Source organism: Gastrolobium bilobum, unplaced genomic scaffold, assembly GCF_033153095.1.
Source record: "Gastrolobium bilobum isolate Gb01-03AN ecotype WA unplaced genomic scaffold, APGP_CSIRO_Gbil_v1 utg26590, whole genome shotgun sequence".
In the NCBI taxonomy this organism is placed as follows: Eukaryota; Viridiplantae; Streptophyta; class Magnoliopsida; order Fabales; family Fabaceae; genus Gastrolobium; species Gastrolobium bilobum.
In genome coordinates, this window is record NW_026895459.1 from 137,277 (window position 1) to 151,434 (window position 14,158).

Consider the following 14,158-nt stretch of genomic DNA (forward strand, 5'->3'; position numbering starts at 1 on the left):
GCCACCTTTTGAGTTGGTGTTTCTGTTTTGAGGTAAGGAGAGTGTTGGCTTGGTGGTTGGAGCTTGGTCTTGGTGGTGAGGGCTTCAAGTGGTGATCTTTGTGAAGAAAGGAACCGCCTTGAAGTGTATTTTCGTGCACCCTTTGTGTCAGCACCTTGGAGCTGTAGTGTGAGCTCCAAGAGCACCCATAGCTACTGCCTTGAAGCTTAGGTAAGTTGTACCACCTTTGTTCTTGAGTTTTAATGCTTAAAAGAGATGTCTTGGAATGTTTAATGAGTTAAGCAAGTAACCATCAGTTGTATGAACCTTAATGTGCCTAAAAATGCATGCTTTAACGTGTTCAAGTGTTAAGAATGGACCATTGGGATTGATATCTCGCGAAATGCAAAATCTGCATTCTGACGCGAAATATCCGGATATTTGGTTGTAAATATCCGGATATGTGATATCCCGATATTTAGTTGTAAATATCCGGATATCTGATATCCCAATATTTGGTTGTAAGTATCCGGATATCGGATATCCCGATATTTGGTTGGAATATCCGAATATCAGATATCCCGATATTCAGTTGGAGATATCCCGATATTTTGGTCTGGACATCAACGAACCTGTTTTAGTAAAAATTCGATATCTTGGGCTACAGAGCTACAAATTGAGTGCCGTCTGGACCTATGTGAAGCTAACACATAGGGATACAACTCTGTAAATAGTAGTAGCCATTGGATCAGTGGTTTGATCGAATTGTCTATTATAAGTCGCATTTTGGTTGCTGGAAATTCTGTTTATCATGGTAAAATATTGGAATATGAATATTGATATAATTGTTTGTCTAAAACAGATTGTGATTGTGCTGTTTGTGGACCTCGAGCTAGTGTGGACCTTGGTTTGGGTTTTTAGCTTGCGAGGTAAGCTTTCGTGTCCTCGGTTTAGCCATGTTGTGGTTCCACCATGTCCCATGGGGGTATGGTTGTATGCATGCTGTGTTACATGCTTTGAATATTTGAAATGCTGTTGAGCTTTATGTGTAATGGCTTTTAATATGCATGTGTTGTTCCATCTTGACGGTAAACCTGAGTATGTTGCGCCATACAAGACGGTGATCCGGGGTGGATGCAAGTAGCGTCTTGCACTAGTGTGGGTATTTAGCATATGTAAATCCTGCATTTCTCTGGCCAGTAGGATAGAATTGACACACATGACATGATTATCTGCTGCATTGCACTATTTTAGAACTGATGATGATAAACTGCTTTTGAACTTATATTGCACATGTAAGTGAGCTTGGGGTGGAAGATCCTTGAGGACCCCTTGTCTTACTGAGATTTCTTGTTTAGAGATCTCACCCCACATTTGGGGAATGCTTATTTCAGGTTCCGGTAGTTTGGTGACTGATGCCTCTGCCGGCAGGAGGCCAGAGCTTAGTTGATGATATTATGTTGTATTGCTGCCATGACTGTATTTGGATGCTGTTTATGTTTTTCGTTATTTATGATTATGTTGTCGTTGTTGAGACTGAGGTTGGGCATGTTACCTTATTTGAGTGAGCATGGGGATTGTCCATGGCGCTGAGACGAGGGAGACTCTTGTAGAGCCTGCTGAGGATTGTGATGTGATAGATCGCCAGCTGAATGCTTTCAGGAAGCATAAGCCACCTGTGTTTGAGAGGTCTTTGGATCCTATTGTTGCGGCGAGATGGCTGGAGTCGCTGGACAAGATATTTCGGGTCATGCAGTGTACAGACCCACAGAAGCTGATGTTCTTGACTTACATGCTGGAGGGCGATGCCCATGAGTGGTGGACGAACACCTCTCGTGCTTATGAGATGCAGGATCGTGTCATGACATGGCCATTCTTTGAGGAGTGCTTTTTGGGCAGATACTTTCCCTATGATGCACAAGAGAGGAAGCATGGGGAGTTTGATAGATTGGTTCAGGGCTCGATGTCTGTTGACGAGTACCTGGCCAAGTTCAATGAGCTGGTGAAGTTTGCACACCTCAGGATGGTTCCTCCTACTATGATGTTTTTGGCTGCTAAGTTCCGTAGAGGACTTAGTGAGGTGATTGCTGAGCATATTGCTGGAGCTGCTTCGAGGGACTTTGGTACACTGGTTTAGCAGTGTAAGGACATTGAGGATGTCTGCATAGCTAGTAAGGCCAAGAGCGCCAAGGTCGACGAGACCAAGGGGACTGTTGGTTCCACTCCTGTTTCTACGTCTTGGAAGGACAAGAGGTTTGCTGGGAAGGGCAAGGGTAAACAGTTGGCTGCTAGGCATGCTAAGCAGGCGCCTGGTCAGTTCAAGAGGACTGCTACACAGCAGGGGAGCTTTGCTAGGCCTCCTTCCACTCCGAGATGAGCGGGGTGCGGAAAGGAGTATATGGGACGTTGTGCTTCGGGGCAGCTGGTTTGTTTCCTGTGTGGCAAAGAGGGCCACTTCTCTAGAGACTGTCCGTCGTCGACGGCGAGAGCTGAAGCTGTTCAGGCAGTTCCTTTGCAGATGGTTCCGATGGCTTCTACTTCGGCACCTGCAGTGCCACCTTCTGTTGGGCGTGTGTACACCTTGGATAGGCAGCAATCGGACCGCGCTCCGAACCTTGTTAGAGGTACTGTGTCTATTGGTGGTATTGCTGTTGATGCATTGTTTGACTCTGGGGCTACGCATTCGTTTGTTGCTACCCCGATTGCTTTGGGGCTTGAGTTGCCCATGTCTGTGCTTTCTCCACCGCTGCGGGTGACTACCGCCACCAGAGAGATATGTGTTTCTACCACTGTACATTGCAATGTAGCGTTTCAGTGGGATGGCCGTGAGTTCTTGGTAGATCTGATAGGATTGTCGATGGCCAACCTTGAGGCGACAACCTTGAGATTATTCTGGGCATGGATTGGTTGTCTAGAAACTGTACACTGATTGATTGCTGTGCAAAGCGCATGGTGATGTCTCCGTGTGATTCCACAGCTAGTTCCTCGCCATATATTTCATTGCTGCAGGCTAGGAAGGCCTTGAGAGCAGGGGCATTTGGTTATGTCATGTTGGGAGGTTTGGTGAGTGGGACACAGGAGGATATCACTGGCATTACTGTAGTGGGGGAGTTCCTTGAGGTGTTTCCTGATGAGATTCCTGAGTTTCCGCCACAGAGGGAGATAGAGTTCTCCATTGACTTTTGCCTGGTGTGAAGCCGATTTCTTTAGCTCCATATCGGATGTCGCCACCGGAGTTGGCTGAGCTTAAGAAGCATATTGAGGATCTTTCGGCGAAAGATCTCATCCGGCCGAGTGTGTCTCCTTGGGGAGCACCGGTCATTTTTGTGAAGAAGAAGGATGGGACAATGCGATTGTGCACCGACTATAGGCAGTTGAACAAGGTGACGATCAAGAACAAGTATCCCCTTCCTCGGATTGATGATCTGTTGGATCAGCTCAGGGGCGCTTGTGTGTATTCCAAGATTGGTCTCCGGTCTGGATACCATCAGATTCGGGTGAAGCCGGAGGATGTCCCTAAGACCGCATTTCGTTCGAGATACGGTCACTTTGAGTATTTGGTGATTCCGTTCGGACTCACCAATGCGCCGGCAGTGTTCATGGATTACATGAACAGGATTTTCCAGCCGAATCTGGATCAGTTTGTAATTGTCTGCATTGATGATATTCTGATCTACTCCAAGACTGAGGAGGAGCATGCGGAGCATCTGAGGATAGTTCTGCAAGTGCTGAAGGAGAAAAAGCTTTATGCCAAGCCTTCTAAGTGTGAATTTTGGCTCAAATCAGTCAAGTTTCTGGGGCATGTGATTTCAGCAGATGAGGTTGTAGTGGATCCCAACAAGATTGAGGCCGTACTGGATTGGGAGAGGCCCAAGACAGTCACGGAGGTGAGGAGCTTCTTAGGTTTGGCAGGTTACTATCGGAGGTTCATCAAGGGTTTCTCCACGATGGTTCTCCCTTTGACTCGCCTTACCCGGAAGGATGCTCCATCTGTGTGGACTCACGAGTGTGAGGCGTGCTTTCAGGAGTTGAAGGAGAGATTGGCTTCTTCACCTGTGTTGATCCTTCCTGATCCTGAGGAGCAGTTTGAGCTTTACTGTGATGCTTCTGGAAAGGGGCTGGGATGTGTGTTGATGCAGTCTGGTAGAGCTGTTGCTTTTGCTTCGAGGCAATTGAAGCCTCATGAGGAGAACTACCCGACTCATGATTTGGAGTTGGCTGCGATTGTGTTTGCTTTCAAGATTTGGAGGCATTACCTGTTTGGCATGCAGTTTGCGGTGTTCAGTGATCACAAGAGCTTGAAGTGTCTGTTTGATCAGAAAGAGCTGAACATGAGGCAGAGAAGATGGATAGAGTTTCTGAAGGACTACGACTTTGAGTTGAAGTACCATCCTGGCAAGGCCAATGTGGTAGCTGATGCTTTGAGTCAGAAATCCGTGAGTCTATCCAGTTTGACGATGGGTGACTTCGACCTCATAGAGAAGTTTCGAGATCTGAAGGTGACCACCTTGTTTGGGGGTTCACTTCTCGAGATGGAGACTGTGAAAGTCAGGAATGAGCTTATGGAGAAGATCCAAGAGGCGCAAGTGCAGAGAGAGTGTCTCGACTACGTGAAGAACCAAGACGGTGTGTCTTGGAATGAGGATGGACTTCTGTTGTTTCAGAAGCGCATTGTGATTCCTCGAGGTCCCTTGACCGAAGAGATTATGGCGGAAGGCCATAAGGGGCAGTTTACTGTTCATCCTGGTGCTACAAAGATGTACCAATACCTGAAGAGAAATTTCTGGTGGCCAGGAATGAAGAAGGACATAGCTGTGTATGTGTCCAAGTGTTTGATCTGCCAGAAGGTGAAGATTGAACACCAGAAGCCGTCTGGTAAGCTTCAGCCTCTTGAGATTCTAGAGTGGAAATGGGAGAGCATTTCCATGGACTTCGTTGTGGGTTTGCCGAAGACTCAGGTTGGTTGTGACTCGATATGGGTCATTGTGGACAGATTGACAAAGTCTGCCCATTTTCTTCCAGTGAAGGTGAGCTTCACTACAGAGCAGTTGGCCAAGCTTTATGTTCGCGAGATCGTGAGGCTTCACGGGGTGCCCAAGAGTATCATTAGTGATAGGGACCCGAAGTTCACATCTCGGTTCTGGGAGGCGCTGCAGGGAGCTTTTGGTACGCAGTTGAGACTGAGTACAGCCTATCACCCTCAGACTGATGGACAGACTGAGCGGACTATCCAGACCTTGGAGGACATGTTGCGGGCTTGCACGTTGGAGCAGGGCTAGGCATGGGATAGGTACCTTCCATTGGTGGAGTTTTCGTATAACAACAATTTCCATGCTAGCCTGGGCATGGCACCCTACGAGGCGCTCTACGGTAGGAGGTGTCGTACACCTACCTGCTGGTCTGAGGTTGGGGATTGTGAGTTGTTTGGCTTGGACTTTGTCCAAGATACCACCCTGCAGATCCAGATGATCAGGGAAAAGCTGAAGCAGGCGCAGAATCGCCAGAAGAGCTACTACGATGTCAAGCATCGTCCACTGGAGTTCAGTGAGGGTGAGCACGTGTTTTTGAGACTTTCACCTGTCACCGGTGTTGGACGGGCACTCGGAGTGAGGACGCTGAGCCCGTAGTTTATTGGGCCATACCAGATCCTTGGTAGAGTAGGACTTATTGCCTACCGGCTTGCCTTGCCTCCGAACCTGGCTAACATCCATGACGTGTTTCACGTGTCTCAGCTTCGGAGGTACATAGCAGATCCATCGCATGTGGTGCAACCAGATGATGTGGAGGTTCGGGAGAACCTAAAGACTCCTGTCGGACCACTAAAGATTCTCGATCGTGGCGAAAAGCAGCTGAGGAGCAAGATAATTTCCGATGGTCAAAGTGCAGTGGACCGGAAGGACTCCTGAGGAGTGTACTTGGGAGCGTGAGGACGAGCTTCTCCGGCAGTACCCCGAGTTTCGACCAGGTATGATTCTGATTTTGAGGTCAAAATCCTAAAAAGGTGGGGTGAATGTAAGAACCCGCACCGTTAATTAATGAATTTAATTAATTAATTATGAGAAAATTGGAAATGATTCCATAATTGACCCTAATAATTGTTATGAGGCTCTAATAATTATGGTAAGTGATTAAGAATGCTGAAAGTCGCTTTTCGGAAGAAAAGTGCAGATACCGATTCTGCTAGTAGGTATAAATGCGTACCGAAAAAGTATCCCGAAAAATTATAATAAGTGCATGATAATTACTAGAATAATATATAGGACTTGTAAAACGAGTTTCAAGTCCAAATAATGAGAACTGGTGCCATAATCTGATACTGGCTATGAAAAAACGCGTATCGGAAAGGTGCTCAGAAAAATAAAATAAAAATATGATAATTCTAGTAAAAATGAGTAGGTTAAGAATCCAAAGTTTGGAATTAAAATTCTAAGCATAGCAATTAAAGTTAATATTGTGTGTTTTAAGCTTAAGTGGCTATATATATGTTAGTTGCACACAACCCTAGGCTGATCTTTAGCCTTTTGTGCGTGGGTTTTTGTGTGTGCTGGTCAGCCTCTTGGTGCCTTGCTTTCTCTTCACCATTTCTTCATGGAAAACCTCCAAAGTCTTCTCTTTTCCTTTGATTCTTCTCCTTCTTTCTTGGTAAACACTTGGTAGAGTGGTGTGGGAGCGTGAGTCAGCCACCTTTTGAGTTGGTGTTTCTGTTTTGAGGTAGGGAGAGTGTTGGCTTGGTGGTTGGAGCTTGGTCTTGGTGGTGAGGGCTTCAAGTGGTGATCTTTGTGAAGAAAGGAACCGCCTTGAAGTGTATTTTCGTGCACCCTTTGTGTCAGCACCTTGGAGCTGTAGTGTGAGCTCCAAGAGCACCCATAGCTACTGCCTTGAAGCTTGGGTAAGTTGTACCACCTTTGTTCTTGAGTTTTAATGCTTAAAAGAGATGTCTTGGCATGTTTAATGAGTTAAGCAAGTAACCATCAGTTGTATGAACCTTAATGTGCCTAAAAATGCATGCTTTAACGTGTTTAAGTGTTAAAAATGGACCCTTGGGATTGATATCTCGCGAAATGCAAAATCTGCATTCTGACGTGAAATATCTGGATATTTGGTTGTAAATATCCGGATATGTGATATCCCGATATTTGGTTGTAAATATCCGGATATCGGATATCCCGATATTTGGTTGGAAATATCCGGATATCCGATATCCCGATATTCAGTTGGAGATATCCCGATATTTTGGTCTGGACAGCAACAAACCTGTTTTAGTAAAAATTCGATATCTTGGGCTACAAAGCTCCAAATTGAGTGCCGTCTGGACCTATGTGAAGCTAACAAATAGGGATACAGCTCCGAAAATTTTTGTATCCATTGGATCAGTGGTTTGATCGAAGTGTCTATTATAAGTCGCGTTTTGGTTGCTGGAAATTCTGTTTATCATGGTAAAATATTGGAATATGAATATTGATATAATTGTTGGTCTAAAACAGATTGTGATTGTGCTGTTTATGGACCTCGAGCTAGTGTGGACCTTGGTTTGGGTTTTTAGCTTGCGAGGTAAGCTTTCGTGTCCTCGGTTTAGCCATGTTGTGGTTCCACCATGTCCCATGGGGGTATGGTTGTATGCATGCTGTGTTACATGCTATGAATATTTGAAATGTTGTTGAGCTTTATGTGTAATGGCTTTTAATATGCATGTGTTGTTCCATCTTGACGGTAAACCTGAGTATGTTGCGCCATACAAGACGGTGATCCGGGGTAGATGCAAGTAGCCTCTTGCACTAGTGTGGGTATTTGGCGTATGTAAATCCTGCATTTCTCTGGCCAGTAGAATAGAATTGACACACATGACATGATTATCTGCTGCATTGCACTATTTTAGAACTGATGATGATAAACTGCTTTTGAACTTATATTGCACATGTAAGTGAGCTTGGGGTGGAAGATCCTTGAGGACCCCTTGTCTTACTGAGATTTCTTGTTTAGAGATCTCATCCCACGTTTGGGGAATGCTTATTTCAGGTTCCGGTAGTTTGGTGACTGATGCCTCTGGCGGCAGGAGATCATAGCTTAGTTGATGATATTATGCTGTATTGCTGCCATGATTGAATTTGGATGCTGTTTATGTTTTCCGCTATTTATGATTATGTTGTCGTTGTTGAGACTGATGTTGGGCATGTTGCCTTATTTGAGTGAGCATGAGGATTGTCCATGACACATTATGTTAGTATTTTAGTTTGGAGTTGTATAAACTGTTAGATGGTCCGGTCTACGTTGTTGTAGTTCCGTGACTAGAGCCACACTTTTATTATATATGTTATGAGGTATTTTCAGATAGCTGTTTTAATGCAATTACATACATGTGTTGTTTCATTAATTGATTAATAAGCAAGTTGGTAATGATAATGACATCATAATTGAAAAGAAAAAGATATTCCGCATTTTTTTATTAAGCGCTGCTTAATATGATAGTATCATAACATTACCGGATATATACGAGGTGTTACACGTGGCGCTATTCGCGCCGGGCCCAGTGGGTTCAACACTTGTTTCTTAGAAAATTCATAACTATTTTATCCGGATTTTAATGTGAAATTCTTACATAAAATTAAAAGTTCAAATGCTAGGTTTGTTTTTAACCTATTTATTTTATTTTAACTTGACAAACATTTATATGCCGTGCATTTTGAATTTTTTTTATGGGAAACATATTTCTCTTATCATAAGAAATAAAATTATCTACCCAATGGGTGCAGCTCAGTTGGTAACTTGGCGCTGAGTTAGTGAGGTTGGATATGTGTTCGATTCCTGCTGAATGCATTCTTGGGGAGGGGGCTGAACCTTTAGCCATCACTGTTCCCCCGCACTCCGGATTAGTCCCATAGCCGGCTCAAAGAGTCGAAGCTCGTGGGGATACTGGAGGGAGCCAACTCGTCTCAAAGAGATAATTAGGGTTGGGTAACTCCAAAAAAAAAAGAAATAAAATTATCTCTTACAAATATTGTTTTATGGTTTGGAAAAAACATACAAGATATTTTGAGAATTTTATTTATTTTTTGTAATATAATTTTTTTTTAAATATTGTATTTTTTTTCTCAAAATCCAAAAATGATGTTATTGTGAAATTGCACGAGACAAATTTTTCTAGAGAAGATATATATATATTTTTATTGTTATGAATAACTTCCGTAAATTGGAGAATTGTGAAAGGGGCGCATTTGAGAGTTGAGGCTCATTTTGGTATGGAATTATTTCAATGACCCTAGTCACTACAGAATAAAAAAGTAAAGACACCCTCTGGTGCAAGATTTCTACAATAGATTGTTGCTTTAAAAATAATTTGTTTTGAGGCCTACGTCTTTTTTTTTTTAGTAAATTGAGGCCTAAGTCTTTAACTCAAGCCTATGGTATCTTCATATCTTGTCAAGCTTGTACAAAGACTCATGGTCAGTCTTCGTTACAGTAACTAGAATACAACTCAGGCCTAAGTCCATTGTCAGCCTCACACAGACACAATGCTACAAATATCATTCCATTATGTTTCAACAGACACAAGGCGAAACATGCTACCCCGAAAGGCATCACTCCATGATTAATTGCTTGTGGCGATTGAGGTCGCTCAAATAATTAGAGCAAGTATAATCTTCTAGGTCACAGGCATCTAACAAGAGCGATCTTGGAGCTATTGATTTTTGACTCAGTTCTACAGCCACCTCTTCGCCCTTCAATAGCTGCAGAACCTATTGTTCCAAAAGGGGTTAGTCAATAAGTACCAAAAATAAAAAATAAAAAAAATTAAGCAAGTCATGGCTTATTAGATTAGAAATTATTTATTAAAGTGATATAATTCGATTACTTTTGACCACTCTATGTTACGGGAGTCCCACAAACATGACTTGCGTCATACTTGTGAGGCTCACATGAACAAAAGTGACCAAAGTATTTCACTTTAATAAATAATTTTTAAACTATACTAAATTGGTCATTCCCCCCATTTTCTGGCTTGGAATGATGAAACATCACAACAACACAGACTAAGCAGAAAGAGAAAGGATGCTCATTTTGTTACCTGGTTCATGTATGGCCGCCTAGAGGACATGTGGTGGATACACATAGAAGCAGTTGCCATGGCACACTTCATTTCTGTGGGATCATATTGTTCTGTTAATCTGGGATCTGCTATTTCCTTGACCATCTTTGCGTCCAACAGTGGTTTGGCCTGACCACAATGCAACATTGTCAGTCTTTTGTCTTTCACAAATTATTAGTATGTAACGTTAATAGAACTTTGTAAGCTATGAAGTATGAACATCTTGAGTACCAACAACCTACAGTTCATTCTAAGGACTCATTGATTAGTGTTCTCAATAGAAGTTACTAATGATCCAATGACAGAGTTATAAAATTTTGTAAAGAGAGGTCAAATTGCAAGTGTATATTATTCCTCGTAAGCGAAAACTATCTATCTATATATATCATGAAAACGCGTATGAGATTCACTATTTCTAAGATAGAAAAATAAAAATAAAAATAATGCTCACAGCTAAAGACTTATATGAATCGGGGTGATTGCAATCGCCCACCCTAACACCTCCCTCACTCTACCCCAATGCACCATCTAGAAAGGAAATTCACTTTTACAAGACATAAACCCTACTCCTTTTTTCCAATTCTGTTCTCCTAACAAACTAAGGGAAAAATTATATATTTCTCTAGTGTTGGAATTTTTTATTTTTTTTATTTTATGTGTAGTTAGAAGTATTATTTTTATTGAGAGCACGTAATTAGAAACAAGCTGAGGGAACAGAGGATTTGAGTATAGAAATTAGGAAGACTTACCCAGATCACAAGACTTTCCCTGCTATTTGAATCAACTGCACGACGACCTGTTATGAGCTCCAATAACAAAACCCCAAATGCGAAAACATCAGTCTTTTCATCCACAAGTCCATGCATAAAGTACTCTGGAGCCAAATACCTGCACCAATTGATCAACAAGCGTTTCAGAAAATGTAGTTACATTGAGAATATATATATATATATATATATATATATATATATATATATATATATATATAAGTCAATGCTGCTGCAATGCCAACCCGAATGTGCCTTCTATTGGGAAGACAACATGGTGGGCCCACTTATCTGGAAGCCACTTTGCCAATCCGAAATCTGAAATCTGCAGTTTATTATAAAGAAAATAAATTGTTTACATTGCCTAGAAGCAAAAAAATGAAATTCACAATTTTATATTATAGGCTGATACAAAGTACCTCAGCTTCATTATTATTGTTGAGTAATATGTTTGAGGCTTTGATGTCTCTGTGAATGATTCTTCTTGGACAATCATGATGGAGATATTGCAATCCTTTTGCTACCCCAATAGCTACCTTGAACCTTATCTTCCACTCTAAGCATTCAGAACCTGCATCATTGATTGTCACTTTTATTAGCCAAGTAATACAAAATATAATATGTAACTATGACTGAACTAGAAAAATAGAAAAGATGAATTGAGAAGTAAGAGATAGATGAAGCACAGCACCAAAGAGCAAAGACGCAAGGCTGCCATGTGGGGCTAATTGTAGAACAAAGTAGAGGCCACGATCAATTCCAAACCCAATAAGGCGTGTTGCATTTGGGTGATTTATGTGAGCAATAATCCCAAGTTCTGTCAAGAAATCACCAGCTCTGTCCTCAACTTCCTTTTCGTTCTTCATTAGCCTCTTTACTGCTACAACTTGACCATCAGGTAAACGTCCTTTGTAGACTTCAGCATGACCACCTTTTCCAATCATGTTCTCTACACAACCAGAAATGCAAAGATTAACAAACAATAGTCCAAAGGGTAACAATCTATTAGATACATTTTGTTATTCAGTCTTCAAACAATGCTACTAGCATAATTAAATATACATTATTTTTGCACGTTTAGATTAATTAATCAAAATGTTGCAAATATACATATAGAACAGATTATTCTTATAGCAGTACTGTAAGAATAAAAACTCGTTGATTGGCTTACATATAAATCTTAAATATTTAATAAATCAGAGCCATTAGATATAAATAGTACCAAATTAAACAAAAGCAATCATGACACTTGTTACCACTTTTGTATCTAATATCTATTATTTATGTGAAATAGATTTTTTTTATTTAAAATTAAAGTTTTGGTTAATAGGGTTAAATTTTATTTGGCCAAAGGTTAAAGGAATATGCCATGGTGCTCAAAATTAATGGATTAATTTAAAAGCTTTATGCGTTATCAACATCATTGGTTGAAATGATAAAGTTGTTTCTTTTAACTTTAAGTCTCAAATTTGAGTGTAGAATAAATAAATAAATGGTTTGGGATTTGATATTTTATTATTCCTTTGTTCATTTATATATTATTTGTTGTAGATGATAATGCATACCTCTTTTGGCACAAGAATGTCTAGAATTTTATTTTAAATTTTTTTGGTGAGAAATGAGGTCAAAATTTGAAATTAAATTCTTTCATATGTTATTTGACATCAACATATCATATTATGTAGTTTTATAATTTTCTATTTCAATATTTTTTTTTCTCATATATCATCACGATTAATTTATCATTATATGGTTAAAATTTTCTTACATGATATAATGATCATATTAAATAATACATGAAAGAATTCACTCTCGTGAGACTTAAATAAGTGGTCAGATTATTTTTTGTGAGAGAAAACAATTTATGAGTTAAGTATGGAAAATAATCACTTTGAAAAAAATACAGTAAGGTACGCCGGTATACAATTCACCGTGACTGCTATAGGACAATTTGTTATAAAATTGAACAGAAATTTCGCAGCAATGGTAGGTGGTAAATGAAAAGAAAAATAGAAGGGGGAGTTTTTTGATGTTGATTCTTACCAGGGTTGAAATCGTCCGTTGCAGCAACGAGTTCTGCGTAGCCGAAGTTCTTCCAAGAAGGCTTGGTGGCAATAGCGTCAAGATCAATAGCAGCATCCAAATTATAATCATCATCTTCGTTAGCTGGTCGAATACGAGCCAACTTATTCCTCAAGCTCCTTCTAGAGATCTCGTAGCTAGCCGCAAGCAGAGGAATGTTCGAGAATCTTCGAACAGATTTGAAGGTATCGATCATGGTCTTCCATTGTTGTCCGTGATGGCCTTCTTTCGTATGTAGCTTATGTGGGCCCATCCATGACAACCCAGAACTGTAATTGTAATTGCTGCTTCCAGTGCTGTCCGAATATGTGCCCGAAATAGGAACCTCAAATACGCCCCTTGGTGATGCTGGTACATCTTCTTCGCTTGGAAACACCTTTCTCTGGTTACCCATCATTTCTGTTTTTTGGTTTTTTTTCTTTTCTTTTCTCTCTTCCCTTTTGCACTTTCTTTCTAATATCTCCATCTTCAAACAACCAGACCCAGACCTCACAATTGTAACCTAGACACAACCTCGTACCCTTTGCATGGTTTCAATTGTTTTATTTATTTTGTTTGTTTTTTGATTTTTTTTTTTTTTTTGTTTTGTTTTTGTTTTGGGGGTGTAATGAAATGAATGTGTTCTGTTTTTGAAAAAGAGGAAGTTATGGAAAACACGTGATACCTTTCATGGTTAAGAAAGAAAGGGTTACCTTAAGGAGGCGTGGTATGATTGGGTTTCCATGTAATTGTTTATTTCAAAGATTCCATATCTAATTGGTTCATGCCCACACCAAAAATGTGAAAGGAGGAGTATCGATTTTCAAGTCGATACCACAGGTGAAAATTCCTTCCTCCTTTACATTTGGGGTGAGGATATGAAATAACCAATTAGAGAAAGGGGGTGAGGGTGATGAATGGGACCAGAAGGGATACGAGAGAAGATGGAATGAAACTTGGGATATCTTTGAATGGTGGTTATTCTTAGGACGACGAGGAGAAGAGCATGGGAAAACCAGGGATGATTGGAATCTTTACTATATTTATACATACACTTCTGATTCATTTATTTATTTATTTACCTTTTATTATTATTATTATTATAATTATTATTATTAGGAAAAATTTCAAAAAATCCTATATAAGTTTTCTTAATTATCACTTACCCCTCTCACAAATTTTTTGAATCATTTACACCCTTATTTAGATTTTTTTATCACCTATCCCCTTGATTTAAAGTTTCTTTAGCACTTATCCCCCTCACTTA

The 14,158-nt window shown here is 40.6% G+C and overlaps 1 protein-coding gene across 1 annotated transcript; it reads right to left on the reverse strand.

The window, feature by feature from the left end:
- Positions 1–9,554: 9,554 nt before the first annotated feature.
- Positions 9,555–13,306, reverse strand: LOC133313026 (receptor-like cytosolic serine/threonine-protein kinase RBK1). The gene is made up of 7 exons (XM_061514334.1): positions 12,874–13,306; positions 11,522–11,779; positions 11,250–11,401; positions 11,076–11,155; positions 10,813–10,951; positions 10,043–10,192; positions 9,555–9,713 (listed from the first exon to the last, which is right to left on the reverse strand). Exons 1-7 carry the CDS (start codon positions 13,304–13,306, stop codon positions 9,555–9,557), a joined length of 1,371 nt encoding a protein of 456 aa, XP_061370318.1.
- Between the last annotated feature and the right edge of the window lie 852 nt (positions 13,307–14,158).

Bases quoted from the DNA above. Each gene is read 5' to 3' on its own strand.
- LOC133313026 (XM_061514334.1), bottom strand. From the start codon at position 13,306: ATGGGTAACCAGAGAAAGGTGTTTCCAAGCGAAGAAGATGTACCAGCA. The intron at 10,952-11,075 runs GTTGGCATTGCA...CAATTGGTGCAG, and splicing joins CCAATAGAAGGCACATTCGG to GTATTTGGCTCCAGAGTACT. The intron at 10,193-10,812 runs GTAAGTCTTCCT...CATTGTGGTCAG, and splicing joins GGGAAAGTCTTGTGATCTGG to GCCAAACCACTGTTGGACGC.